We start from the raw sequence: 15117 nt of genomic DNA, 5'->3' as shown, positions 1-15117 counted from the left end.
CGTTTATAAGACAAGTATAGAACGCGTATATTCTTGCAACAACAAAAAAAGAGTTTCTAGTGTTAATATTTTCTAACCGGATATGGACCACTTAGAAGTGATTCATTACTAGAGAGAAAATCAATTACAGGGAACCATGTTTGGATAGAAATAGACATGTCAGGGATATCGTTGCTCTTAGACAACTGATCCTGTATTTTTTCCATTATGTACATATCCCAATGAAGATTGGCAGGCAGTATCTAGTGGTGCGTTTTAGTTCAGACAATTTGATAGGAGCACGTGAGACTCCCATTCAGCATGGTCCCGCCTCCTTCAATGGGCAGTGGTTCACCAAGACCAGGGGTGGCCAAACTTGCTTAACGTAAGAGCCACACAGAATAAATCTCAGATGTTTGAGAGCTGCAAGACAGGGAGGGAGGGAGGGAGGGAGGGAGGAAGGAAGGAAGGAAGGAAGGAAGGAAGGAAGGAAGGAAGGAAGGAAGGAAGGAAGGAAGGAAGGAAGGAAGGAAGGAAGGAAGGAAGGAAGGGAGGGAGGGAGGAAGGGAGGGAGGGAGGAAAACAGATGGGGGAGTGAGAGGTAGAAAGAAAGCAACTTTAACATTAAATGCATTTTCCAAGCAGCCAGCTGGCTTGGAGAAATTATTGAAAGAGAATAATGCTTTCCCCAAGCCAGCCCAATGGCCTGATCCAACATGGCTTCTCTTATGTTCTTATGTGACACAGAGTGTTGGACTGGATGGGCCACTGGCCTGACCCAACATGGCTTCTCTTATGTTCTTCTGTGACACAGAGTGTTGGACTGGATGGGCCACTGGCCTGATCCAACATGGCTTCTCTTATGTTCTTACGTGACACAGAGTGTTGGACTGGGTGGGCCACTGGCCTGATCCAACAGGACTTTTCTTATGTTCTTCTGTGACACAGAGTGTTGGACTGGATGGGCCATTGGCCTGATCCAACATGGCTTCTCTTATGTGACACAGAGTGTTGGACTAGAGGGGCCATTGGCCTGATCCAACATGGCTTCTCTTATGTGACACAGAGTGTTGGACTAGAGGGGCCATTGGCCTGATCCAACATGCCTTCTCTTATGTTCTTCTGTGACACAGTGTTGGACTGGAGGGGCCACTGGCCTGATGCAACATGGCTTCTCTTATGTGACACAGAGTGTTGGACTAGAGGGGCCATTGGCCTGATCCAACAGGGCTTCTCTTATGTGACACAGAGTGTTGGACTGGAGCGGCCATTGGCCTGATCCAACAGGGCTTCTCTTATGTGACACAGAGTGTTGGACTGGATGGGACAGTGGCCTGATCCAACATGGCTTCTCTCATGTTCTTAAGTCACAGGCTACCCCTCAAAGCGAACTTTAGACACTTTGGGCTTGAACCACGAACTTCAAAGTGGGCCAAAACACACCCAGTGCTCAGAGATCTGCATCTGGAGTTCCCAAACTTGCTTCTTTCTCATAGCAGGGGCTACCGGGGGCACTGATTCAGAATAGGGAAGAGGGAAGCTAAGTCTCCCGCTCTAGGAGGAGCCGAGGCTCAGTGGTACAGCATGTGCTTGGCACTCAGAAGGTCCCAGGTTCAATCCCCGGCATCTCCAGTTAAAAAAGGATCTGGCAGAAAGACCTCAGCTTGAGATCCTGGCAGTATGAGTTGGCAATACCGACTCTGATGGACCGAGGGTCTGATTCAGTAGAAGGCAGCTTCATGTGTGTTCATGTGTGCTGCTTACCTGGCCCTCAATGGGCCCATGGAGCAAAGGGCTGGATTAAGAATCAGGCCAAGTAGCCACTGGCCTATGGGCCGCTATACCTTTCCCTCTGCTTTCAGCCCTCCCAGCCTGCACACGCAGCCAGCAACTGAGCCGCTCTTTGCCCGACTTGCCTGGTGCAGCTGCTGCTGGCGTTGTCGCCAAGTTTGCCTCTCTCTGCCTCTCCTCTGCAGCTTCAAAAAGGGGGCTTTTAAAAAGGTGCTGCAGGTTGCAGCAGGGGTTGTGTGCAGCAGATCGGGCCTCCAACTCTGAGATAATTTGCGAGGGCTCCCCCCCCACCCCCATTTTTTTTTTTGACAGCCTAAGTGCCTCCACAGGGTTTAATCTGGCACTGATGGAGCAGCAATATGGAAAAAGAAGAGGAGGAGAGACAAGACTGGATATATACCCCGCCCTTCACTAGCTGAAGGAGTCTCGGAGCGGCTTACAATCTCCTTCCCCTTCCAACAGCGGACATCCTGTGAGGTAGGTGGGGCTGAGAGAGCTCTGACAGAAACGGCTCTTGAGCAGAACAGTTCTGACAGAACTATGACTGACCCAAGGTCACTCCAGCAGCTTCATGTGGAGGAGTGGGGAATCAAACCCGGTTCTCCTAGATAAGAGCCCTGTTCTTGGTCAGGCAAATGGCATGGGAAGGGGGATACTTAACCTATACACTTCCAGGATAGCAGCCCAAGTTGGTGTCCTGTCTACCTGTCATTTTTCTAAAAATACTTGGGAGTTTCGACCCACATGACTCCCTGTTTATTTTGGCCTTCTGATTTTGCATAGTGAGCTACCAACTGGACAGATCTCAAGCCCATCTTGTTCCAGCGGTGGGGAATTCCAACCAAAATTTTGTTCCATCTTCATACTTTCATACATTGGAATCCCCCAAACATTGCAGAGCTTTCACCCTTGCCTGACTTATTGTCCTTCTATCTGTCCTTCTTGATGGGAGATACACCCGTATCCCATTCAAGAAACGTCTCTGTCCATGTCATTCTGGTTGGCAGAAGCAACTGAGAGTCTCTTCTTATACTGTCAGTTTTACCAAAACCCTCCGAATACATCACTCCCTAATGCGCAATTATCCTGATAAATCTAATCAATTTTATATTTTGCTCCTTCTCGGCAATCACTGTAATGAAATTACTTTTAAAGCAGTTAGATTCTGTGCCCTGGCATGTTTAACAAGGCAGAAAAACATGGCTCCATTTTGACAAATTTTAATTAAGAGCAGCGTTCGGTGTTTACTGTACCTTTATATTTATGGCATGTATTCGTGGTGTATGCCTGTAGATGCTTCTTATTCTGGCTTCTGATCTTGGATCATAACGAACATTAAGAACATAAGAGAAGCCATGTTGGATCAGGCCAATGGCCCATCCAGTCCAATGCTCTGTGTCACATAAGAACATAAGAGAAGCCCTGTTGGATCAGGACAGTGGCCCATCCAGTCCAACACCCTGTGTCACATAAGAACATAAGAGAAGCCATGTTGGATCAGGCCAATGGCCCATCCAGTCCAACGCTCTGTGTCACATAAGAACATAAGAGAAGCCATGTTGGATCAGGCCAATGGCCCATCCAGTCCAACACCCTGTGTCACACAGTGGCCAAAAAACCAGGTGCCATCAAGAGGTCCACCAGTGGGGCTAGAAGCCCTGCTACTGTGCCCCCCCCACCCCAAGCACCAATAATACAGAGCATCACTGCCCCAGACAGAGAGTTCCAACAATAAGCTGTGGCTAATAGCCACTGATGGACCTCTGCTCCAGATGCTTATCCAATCCCCTCTTGAAGCTGCCTATGCTTGTAGCCGCCACCACCTTCTGTGGCAGTGAATTCCGCATGTTAATCTCCCTTTGGGCAAAGAAGGACTTCCTTTTATCAGTTCTAACCCGACTGCTCAGCAATTTCAAGGAGTGCCCACGAGTTCTTGTATTGTGAGAAAGGGAGAAAAGTACGAGCTGATGAACAAAACCTCTCCCTTTCCTCTCATGCCTTGTCTTTCATCCTTACAAGTCCCCTCATAACCCTCGATCAGGGCTTTTTTTGTAGCACGCACTCGTTTGCATATTAGGCCACCCCCCCCCTCCCGGAGCTTACAAGGCTCTTCTTACGGGGCCTACTGGAAGCTCCAGGAGGATTGGCTACATCAGGGGTGTGCGGCCCAGGGATGGAATTCTAGCAAGAGCTCCTTTGCATATTAGGCCACACACCCCTGATGTAGCCAATCCTCCAAGAGCTTACAGGACTCTTCTTACAGGGCCTGCTGTAAGCTCCAGGAGGATTGGCTACATCAGGGGTGTGCAGCCCAGGGACGGAATTCTAGCAAGAGCTCCTTTGCATATTAGGCCACACACCCCTGATGTAGCCAATCCTCCAAGAGCTTACAGGACTCTTCTTACAGGGCCTGCTGTAAGCTCCAGGAGGATTGGCTACATCAGGGGTGTGCAGCCCAGGGACGGAATTCTAGCAAGAGCTCCTTTGCATATTAGGCCACACACCCCTGATGTAGCCAATCCTCCAAGAGCTTACAGGACTCTTCTTACAGGGCCTGCTGTAAGCTCCAGGAGGATTGGCTACATCAGGGGTGTGCAGCCCAGGGACGGAATTCTAGCAAGAGCTCCTTTGCATATTAGGCCACACACCCCTGATGTAGCCAATCCTCCAAGGGCTTACAGGGCTCTTCTTACAGGGCCTACTGGAAACTCCAGGAGGATTGGCTACATCAGGGGTTTGTGTGGCCTAATATGCAAAGGAGTCCCTGCTACAAAAAAAAGCCCTGATCAAGGGATATGAAGGGACTTGTAAGGATAGAACACAAGGCACGAGAGGAAAGGGAGAGGTTTTGCCCATCCATCCATTTCTCTATTTCCGTGCCACTTTTCCCAAGTTCTCTGGGGTGCATCCAAGCTGTCTGCCAGTTGTCGGGTTGGTTCAAATACCCTTCCTTTGTCGCTGGGTCATTTGGCTCCAATATGTCGCTGCCCTGAAAAAAAGGTCTCTCCGTGTGATGAATCGGCACAGAGGGAATTAAAAAGCCTCTCCCAGCAATTAACACAGGTGCCATCAGCTGGGAAGTTCTCCCACTCAATCCTGCCAGAAAAGAGTGTCTCACAACAGGGCTTGCAAAGGAAAATGTGCGGCTGGATCCAGCCGGATTGCATGTTGAAGGAGGACCAAAGGAATCCTCCTTCCCCAAGGGGTTTTAACCCCTGCCGCACTCACCAAGACTCCACTAAGCCCTTCTTCTCCAGTGTGAACAGCAAGGGACTTCCTCCACTCTCAATTCCGATGAGCTTATGCAACTGCATAGTTTTGGGGAGCAAAACTTAGGCAGAGCCTCCACCAGGGCTGATTTGGGGCAGGAGCTCACAGGAGTGGAGCTCCGGAACGTCTAAATTTTATTGTACTCTTTCTTTCTTAACCTGCCACCCCCCCAATACCCGCCCCCTGTGAGAATTTTGCAGAACTCAAAGATTTGACAAACTTTCTACTATGTTTCCCCACCAAAAATGGGAAAAGTAACCAAAACATACAGTATAAAGCAGACAGATGGAAATCTTCCTCATGCTGCTGTGGCCACAGAGGAGAAAGTTAATTTTAAAACTATGATGGGAGTAAGGTTTGATGCGAGTAAGGTTTTTAAAAGTATGATGGGAGTAAGGTTTGATGGGAGTAAGGTTTTTAAAAGTATGATGGGAGCAAGGTTTTATGACAACAATTTTAATTCAAGAAGCATTTTAAGGTAGATGCCGAGCTGATATAATTGAGTCCACCTCCCAGTGATGTCAGGGGTGTGGCATATGCAGATGAGTTATGCAAATGATTTGCGCTAAGGAGCTCCCGCACCTCTTTTTCTACTAAACGACCCCTGGTCTCCATTGATATTTGGAACAGGAAGTGAGGAGTGTTTTGAGTTCAGGAAAAAGCAGCTGAAGCGCATAATTCAGATTAGGAAGTGTCCCTTGCGATCAGGTGGAGATGGCAGATGGAGCAGGCCCCTGGTCGCCTGCATTTCAGGCTGGGTTGTCAGGGTGAGCCTGCTAACTGGCAGAAGTGGAAAGGGGCATGGTGGAAAGGCCAGAAATCATGAGCACGATGACATCACTTCTGGGGAGAACGATATGAATTTCCAGCAATTCCTAGAGCTGCCCTAAGTCACTTCCAGGTTTTCCTGGAACTGACATCGTGGTGCAATTCAGACTTGCGACACCAATGAGTTAAAAAAAAACAACCTCCACTGCCATTTGGTGTAGCAGAAGGAAGCAGGAGCTCGAGGTGGGGAGATGACCCTCTCCAACTGGGAATATGGTAGTCCCTAGGGTTGCCAAGGCCAATTCAAGAAATCTCTGGGGACTTTGGGGGTGGAGCTAGGAGACACTGGGGGTGGAGTCAGGAGCAAGGGTGTGACGAGCATCGTTGAACTCCAAGGAGAGTTCTGGCCATCACACTTAAAGGGACTGCACACCTTTTAAATGCCTTCCTTCCACTGGAAATAATGAAGAATAGGGGCACCTTCTTTTGGGGCTCATAGAATTGGACCCCCTGGTCCAATCTTTTTAAAATTTGGGGGATATTTTGAGGAGAAGCACCAGATGCTATGCTGAAAATTTGGTGCCTCTACCTCAAAAAACAGACATCCCCCCAGAGCCCTAGATACCCACAGATCAATTCTCCATTATTTCCTATGGGAATAAGTCTCCCTAGGGAAGAACGGAATACCCAGCAGACATTTCCCTCCCCTCCCCCCACTTTCTGATGACCCTGAAGTGGGGGGAAGGCCTCCAAACCAGGGAATCCCCTGCCGCTACCTGGGGATTGGCAACCCTAGTAGTCCTGCTTGTGAGAACAGCACCCACAATTTGAGATTCTTGGTGCTTGTGGGGCAATAGTGTGAGAGGGTTTCTGGAGTTCTGGCCCCACTGGTGGATTTCCTGATGGTTTTGGTCACTGTATGACACAGAATGTTGGACTGGATGGGCCACTGGCCTGATCCAACATGGCTTCTCTTATGTTCTTATGTGACACAGAGTGTTGGACTGGATGGGCCACTGGCCTGACCCAACATGGCTTCTCTTATGTTCTTATGTGACACAGAGTGTTGGACTGGATGGGCCACTGGCCTCATCCAACATGGCTTCTCTTATGTTCTTATGTGACACAGAGTGTTGGACTGGATGGGCCACTGGCCTGATCCAACATGGCTTCTCTTATGTTCTTATGTGACACAGAGTGTTGGACTGGATGGGCCACTGGCCTGACCCAACATGGCTTCTCTTATGTTCTTATGTGACACAGAGTGTTGGACTGGATGGGCCACTGGCCTCATCCAACATGGCTTCTCTGATGTTCTTATGTGACCCAGAGTGTTGGACTGGATGGGCCACTGGCCTGACCCAACATGGCTTCTCTTATGTGACACAGAGTGTTGGACTGGATGGGCCACTGGCCTGACCCAACATGGCTTCCCTTAGGATCTTAATACCAAGGGGGGACTTGGAGTTTTCCTGTAATGATATCTGGACTACAAAGAACATTGTTAAGCTTCTGGGAGGGCTCTCTGAGCCCCACCTCCTTCACAGGGTGTCTGTTGTGGGGGAGGAAGGTAAAGGAGATTGAAAGCCACTTTGAGGTTCAGAGTGAAGGGCGGAGTATAAATCAAATTTCTTCTTCTTCTAGAGGAACTTAAAGATGCCCTCCAAAACCAAATCAAAAAATATTTTTTTTAAAAAAGTTCACATTGAATTTCCAACACAAGACTGAACAAAACCTCAGTCTCCTTCCAGCCCATTACCTTATCACAAAGTTATGAGCATCGATTTCCGCCCCGCAGGCGCTGTTGAGGAGAATGCCCGAGTTGCCTACAATTGCACACGTTCGGAAGTGCTTGCCCTTCAGTGGTGAGGTTCTGGGCAGAAGCGCATAGAGGTTTTGGGAAACATTCATGGTGCTGTCCCGGTCAAAGACGTAGTGAATGATATCTCCAGGTTTCAGAGTTCCTTTCAGCACTGAAATGTCTTTCTCCGCATCCAGAAACTTCAAGATGTGTTTTCTGACAACGAAAAACGCAGACACAAGCTCTAGTAAATGTGATGATTATTATGATATTGGATTTATATCCCACCCTCCACTCTGAATCTCAGAGTCTCACAGTTTCCTTCCCCCATAACACAACAAACACCCTGTGAGGTGGGTGGGGCTGAGAGAGCTCTCCCAGAAGCTGCCTTTTCAAAGACAACTCCTGTGAGAGCTATGCTGACCCAAGGCCATTCCAGCAGCTGCAAGTGGAGGAGTGGGGAATCAAACCGGGTTCTTCCAGATAAGAGCCCACGCACTTAACCACTACACCAAACTGGCTCTCTGACTCCCTCAGGGAAAAGGTGTCATACATTAGGTCACACACTCATGATGTAGCCAATCCTCCAAGAGCTTACAAGACTCTTAGTACAGGGCCTCCTGTAAGCTCCAGAAGGATTGGCTACATCAGGGGGGTGCGGCCCAGGGACGGAATTCTAGCAAGAGCTCCTTTGCATATTAGGCCACACACCCCTGCTGTAGCCAATCCTCCAAGAGCTTACAGGGCTCTTCTTACAGGGCCTGCTGTAAGCTGCAGGAGGATTGGCTACATCAGGGGTGTGCGGCCCAAGGACGGAATTCTAGCAAGAGCTCCTTTGCATATTAGGCCACACACCCCTGCTGTAGCCAATCCTCCAAGATCTTACAAGGCTCTTAGTACAGGGCCTCCTGTAAGCTCCAGAAGGATTGGCTACATCAGGGGTGTGTGACCTAATACGCAGAGGAGCTCCCGCTAGAATTCCACCCCTGCTGGGAAGGTTTCTGAGGGGTGGCTACCCCAAAAGCGGTTAGCAGCCAGATGTAAGCCCAGCCAAGGGGCCCCCATTGGGTGGCAGCCGTTCAGGAGTTGTGCAAGATAGGCCAGGAGGACACTGGCCCAGCTCTGATGCACGTTCGAATTCTGTTTCACTAGCAGCTCAGTCTGCATTTCTTTCAGACAAGGCTAGCTCAAGATAATTTTTCCTCTCAAACGAAGTACAAACAGCCCCTCCCAGGCTGAAGCCAATTCCTACAGCATATGTCTCCAACACTGTGTCACACAGTGGCCAAAGCCCAGGGGCTATCAGGAGTCCACCAGCTTGGCCACAACTCCAGAAACCCTCCCACTGTTGACCCCCAAGCACAAAGAAGACAAAGCATCACTGCCCGGATGTAAGAGCAGAAGAGAAGCCATGTTGGATCAGGCCAGTGGCTCAACCAGTCCAACCCTCTGTGTCACACAATAGCCAAAATCCAGTGGCCATCAGGAGGTCCACCAGCACAGCCAGAACTTCAGATGCCCTCCAACATAAGAGAAGCCATGTTGGATCAGGCCAATGGCTCATCCAGTCCAACACTCTGTGACACATAAGAACATAAGAGAAGCCATGTTGGATCAGGCCAATGGCTCATCCAGTTCAACACTCTGTGTCACATAAGAACATAAGAGAAGCCATGTTGGATCAGGCCAATGGCCCATCCAGTCCAACACTCTGTGTCACAGAAGAACATCAGAGAAGCCATGTTGGATCAGGCCAATGGCCCATCCAGTCCAACACTCTGTGTCACATAAGAACATAAGAGAAGCTATGTTGGATCAGGCCAGTGGCCCATCCAGTCCAACACTCTGTGACACATAAGAACATAAGAGAAGCCATGTTGGATCAGGCCAATGGCTCATCCAGTTCAACACTCTGTGTCACATAAGAACATAAGAGAAGCCATGTTGGATCAGGCCAATGGCCCATCCAGTCCAACACTCTGTGTCACCCAGTGGCCAAAACCCAGGGGCCATCTGTAGGTCCAGCAGGGGACCAGAACTCCAGAGGTTCTCCCACTGTTGCCCCCAAACACCAAAAAGACAGAGCATCATGGCTGCAGACATAAGGACATAAGAGAAACTATGTTGGATCAGACCAGTGGCCCATTCAGTCCAACACTGTGTCACCCAGTGGCCAAAACCCAGGGGCCATCAGGAGGTCCAGCAGAATATTTTCTTGTACATCACCTAGAGCCTGACATTGGCTGGGATGAGGTGATTCATAAATTTAATAAATAATAACAACTCCCAAAGCCCTCCCACTGTTGCCCCCCAAGAACCAAGAAGGCAGAGCATCACAGCCCCAGACAGAAAGACATAAGAGAAGCCATGTTGGATCAGGCCAATGGTCCATCTGTGTCACACAGTGGCCAAACCCCAGGGGCCATCAGGAGGTCCACCAGCAGGGCCCGAACTCCAGAAGCTCTCCCACTGTGGCCCTCCAAGGAGAAAAGAACAATATTATAAGCCACTTTGGGCTCCTATTGGGGAGAAAAACAAAGTATAAAGAGAAGAATAAAACTATTTAATACATTCTGAAGGCCTGATCAGCAAACCTATTGTTGTTGCCACCACCATGGTGTAAGCCACACAGCTCCTGAACTGCTGCCACCCAATGGGGGCCCCTTGACTTGGCTTACATCTGGCTGCTAACCGCTTTTGGGGTAGCCACCCCTCAGAAACCTTCCCAGCAGGGGTGGGAATTCTAGCGGGAGCTCCTCTGCGTATTAGGTCACACACCCCTGATGTAGCCAATCCTTCTGGAGCTTACAGCAGGCCCTGTAAGAAGAGCCCTGTAAGCTCTTGGAGGATTGGCTACATCAGGGGTGTGTGGCCTAATATGCAAAGGAGCTCTTGCTAGAATTCCGTCCCTGGGCCGCACACCCCTGATGTAACCAATCCTCCTGCAGCTTACAGCAGGCCCTGTAAGAAGAGCCCTGTAAGCTGCAGGAGGATTGGCTACATCAGGGGTGTGTGGCCTAATATGCAAAGGAGCTCTTGCTAGAATTTCGTCCCTGGGCCGCACACCCCTGATGTAGCCAATCCTCCTGCAGCTTACAGCAGGCCCTGTACTAAGAGCCTTGTAAGCTCTTGGAGGATTGGCTACAGCAGGGGTGTGTGACCTAATATGCAAAGGAGCTCTTGCTAGAATTCCATCCCCGCTTCCCAGAAAGGTCCATCATGGACCACTCCTGATTCTTCATTTCTTTGCTTCCCGTTTCTTCTTAAATCCTGCCAGAGATGAGCTCAGACTTCACTTTTGAGCTATCATTTATGGATCTCAAGCCAGGCTGGCAGGGGGGCCAAAGGATTTATTGCTTTCTGGACTACTTTTGAAGGACCCGGAGAGAGACAATTTGCCGGCTTTTCTCGGCAGGACCCAAGAGTTGCCTCTCTAGGTAATTTACCCAGTACCTGATCTTCAAAGAGAGCGTCTGGTTGTGTTTCCATTTGGACAGGCCCAGCCGAACATGATGTTTAATGCTTTCATTACTTCTGTCAACAGCAGCTGGAGGCAAAGAGCCATTTATTCCCACTTCAGCTCTGGAGGGGGGGAAAAGAGAGACAGGGCAGGGATGGGGGAGTTGTCGGAGGCAACCTTGACAGCATCAGAAGCCGCTCTGCTGTGCTGGCTGGTTTCTTCTAGAGAAGGGAGCTTGCCACCGGTACGCCAATTAAAAGAGAACTACGGCTTGAGATAGTATTTTTTGAAACATGCCCCAGGTTCACCCAACCCAACTGTCGTTCCCGGCACTCAGAGAACAGCTGCGGGCAACTTATTCCCCAAGCATTGTAGAAGCCAGATTTGGATGACGAAGAAGAAGAGATTGGATTTATATCCTGTCCTCCACTCTGAATCTCAGAGCGGCTCACAATCTCCTTTACCTTCCTCCCCCACAACAGACACCCTGTGAGATAGATGAAGACACCTCCACTCTGAAGAGTCTCAGAGCGGCTCACATTCTCCTTTACCTTCCTCCCCCACAACAGACACCCTGTAAGGTAGGTGGGGCTGAGAGAGCTCTGACAGAAGCTGCCCTTTCAAGGACAACTTTGCAAGAGTTATGCCTGAAAGGCCATTCCAGCAGCTGCAAGTGGAGGAGTGGGGAATCAAACCCAGTTGTCCCAGAGAAAAGTCTGCCCACTTAAGCACTACACCAAACTGGCTCTCAAATATGGGAAGGAAACAAATGCATGCTAGCATAAAAACACAAGAAGAATAAGAATATGATGATATTGGATTTATATCCCACCCTATACTCTGAATCTCAGAGTGTCAGAGCGGTCACAATCTCTTTTACCATCCTCCCACCCACAACAGACACCCTGTGAGGTGGGTGGGGCTGAGAGAGCTCTCCCAGAAGCTTTCAAGGACAGCTCTGCCAGAGCTATGGCTGACCCAAGGCCATTCCAGCAGCTGGGAGTGGAGTGGGGAATGAAATCCGGTTCTCCCAGGTAAGAGTCCCTGCACTTAATCACAACACCAAACTGCAGTACAAGGAAGAACAGACTTTATCAGACCCTCGGTACCGTTTTCCAACCCAGAACGGCCCCTCGACACCATTTTCCAGCCCAAAATTTGTCCTGTGGTAGATTGCATGTGACATCACCCCAGAGTCGAAAATAACTGGTGCTTGCACGGGGGACTTTTTTTTTTTTTAGACTGCACGTTAAGCTTGCCAACTCCAGGTTGGGAAATTCCTGGAGAGTTGGGGGCAGAAACTGGGGATGGCAGGGTCTGCGGGAGGGAGGGATCTCAATAGGGTGTAATGCCAAAGGCTCCACCCTCCAAAGCCGCCATTTTCTCCAGGGGAACGGATTTCTGCAGATCAGTTGTCATTCCAGGGGACCCCCAGGCTCTGCCTGGAAGTTGGTAACTCAGTGCTCTGCAACCACTCTATGACTTTTGGGAATGACAACCTCCATCCAACTAATCAGAATCTGCCACATCTACTTTGAGCCCCAAAAGTCCGGTTCATGTGTGCAACTAAGTTTTATTCAGAATGTAAGCTTTCGTGTGCTCCTAAGCAGACGTCATCAGACAAAATGGGAACGAGAAGCAGCAATTCTTAATATAAGTGGACAGTGTAGAATCCTGGGAATGTTTTTAGCAGATTCCCATGATTCTACACTGCCCACTTATATTAAGAATTGCTGCTTCCGTTCCCATTTTGTCTGACGAAGTCGGCTTAAGAGCACACGAAAGCGTACATTCTGAATAAAACTTAGTTGGTCTTAAAGGTGAACTTGTCTACTGCTTTCTTCTATTGCTTCAGACCAACACGGCTGCCGACTGGGATCTGTTCTTTATGCAGTTCATTTGCCAGGAAATCATAGAACCAGCTCTATGGCTGGTTACAGACGGGTCGTTTAAGCTGCCCCGGGGACAACAGGTTATTATTCTACTCAGGGCTCACTTTCTAGCAGGAACTCCTTTGCATATTAGGCCACACACCCCCTGATGTAGCCAATCCTCCAAGAGCTTACAGGGCTCTTCTTTCACGGCCTGCTGTAAGCTCTTGGAGGATTGGCTGCATCAGGGGTGTTCGGCCTAATAAGCAAAGGAGCTCCTGCTAGAAAGTGAGCCCTGATTCTAGCGTAGAAACTCGCCAGGGTTTAAAGGACTAGTGCGGAACTGGGTGGAGTCCTGAATGTGCGAATGAGCCAACTTGCGCCAGCTGCCGCAGGCGAAACCAGCCGACCGGTGCGCATGGCATTTGAGGCAGTGGAGTCGGCTCAATTCAACCTCTGCTCACAAAACACTGCACCGTGGATGCATGGAGTGTATTATGCAAACACAGATGGATGAATGCAAAAGTTAAGCACAGTCACTGTGGCGTATGTGGGAATGGGAAGAGGCATGCTTTAGAAGTCAGTGGAATCCATCTCTTGTATTTGCGTGTGTGTGTGCGTGACAGAGGGGGGGGGGAGAGAGAGAGTTAGTTCTAAGCATATTTCCTCATGAGATGGAACCAAGCCCAGAACATTGACTCATGCAAAGATACAGAAGACAGCCTCTCCCTCGCCCCCCCTTTTTTTAGTTGTGCATGTGTGTGTGTGTGTGTGTGTGCTTGCATACCTGGAAGTCACAGCTGATTTCTGGCAACCACTACTGGGGCTTGGATGTTTTCAGAGAGGTGGCTTGGATATTGCCTGCCTTTGCATCCCAGTCTTGGTATTCCTTTGGAGGTCTCCCATCCAAGTACTTGCCAGGATCAGCCCTCCTTAGCTTCTGAGATCTGACAAGATCACCTGGTCTATTCAAGTCAGGGCAGAAGTCATCCTCTCTCTCTCTTGAGAACGGACAGTCCGTCCCTCTGCTTTTCTGTACTGCACTTGACTTAGAAAGGGGACAGAATTGCTCTTCCCTGTGAAGGCTGATTGGAAGGGGGGGGGGCAAGGCCGGAACCTTTATTCATGCAGAGACACACGAGGCAGCCTCCTCTGAGGACTGGGTGGCTTACGGCTCCTCGGATCCCTCAATTATTTCATTTCTTTGTTCCTCGCGATGCACCACGATGCGCGGTAAGTAAAACAGACATTTTCATTCTGTGGTTCTCGCCGCGAGGTAGAGCCTGTCTGTCACCGGCGAACGATTATCGCTGCCAAACGAGGAGAGGGAGGTGGGGGGGAGGGAGGGGAAGAGGGATGATTAAGAAAATCCCAAGCAGGGGCGGAAAGAAACTGATCTGCGAGCTAAGTGGAAAGAGCACCATCCCACAAAAGAGACAGGGAGAAAGAGTGAAGCAGATTAATAGCCGCCTTAAAGCCAAAAACAAATGAACACAAAATCTAATTTACAAACCTATTAGATTTGCTATGTAAGCTGCTCGCCGCCGATCGGATGGCCCCTCTGCCTCCAGAATTCCTACAAGACAAAGGAAATACATTATTTATAATCCGGGTGCCTCTCTGCGATGCGGCGCTCGACAGTCAAGGCGATCCATTCCCAGCTTCAGGTGGCAGAACTTTGTACTAAATTGACTACCGCTGCGGCCCTTTTAGGGTCCCGCTCCTCACGCGCCTGGAGACAATTCTCTTTTCTTCGACCCTCCAAAGCCTCAGTTAAGCCCCTTTGATGACAGAGAGGGTAATCGATCCCTTTCTCTATATGACAACTGTCGCCTGGGATCGATATCAAATGGAAATTGATTGAGCGTGCTAAGTCTATTAAGCCACGACCTGGCTTTAAGAATCGTGACCTCTAGTGAAATCATGCCAGGAACCACAGCTGCTCGGAGGGCTTCGAAAACACGGTTGGGAAACAGCAGCCCCCTTAACGGATCAGCTCGATTCGAGTCCAGTAGCACCAAAAACACCATCAAGGTTTTCAGGGTCTAAGCCGGGGTGGCCAAATGGTGGCTTGAGAGCCACACGTGAATCTTTCACACACATTGTGTGGCTCTCGAAGCTCCCACTGCCCCATTGGCCAGCTTGGAGAAGACACTTCTCTCTTTAAGTTAGTTCTC

The 15117-nt window shown here is 49.5% G+C and overlaps 1 protein-coding gene across 1 annotated transcript in view; it reads right to left on the bottom strand.

Moving 5' to 3' along the window:
• LOC132587954 (alpha-2,8-sialyltransferase 8B-like) overlaps positions 1-14581 on the bottom strand; it is a gene marked incomplete at its 5' end in the record, with an annotated part of 28287 nt that extends 13706 nt beyond the window's left edge. The window contains 3 exons of the mRNA XM_060260368.1: positions 7568-7825; positions 11063-11191; positions 14454-14581. Of these exons, the coding sequence (XP_060116351.1) occupies positions 7568-7825; positions 11063-11191; positions 14454-14581 (515 nt within the window). The remainder of the gene's footprint in view (positions 1-7567; positions 7826-11062; positions 11192-14453) is intronic.
• Positions 14582-15117: the final 536 nt, after the last annotated feature.

This window comes from Heteronotia binoei, chromosome 19 (assembly GCF_032191835.1).
Source record: "Heteronotia binoei isolate CCM8104 ecotype False Entrance Well chromosome 19, APGP_CSIRO_Hbin_v1, whole genome shotgun sequence".
Classification (NCBI taxonomy): Eukaryota; Metazoa; Chordata; class Lepidosauria; order Squamata; family Gekkonidae; genus Heteronotia; species Heteronotia binoei.
The sequence above is the reverse complement of the archived record's forward strand: the minus strand, read 5'-3'. Positions and strand labels throughout refer to the sequence as shown.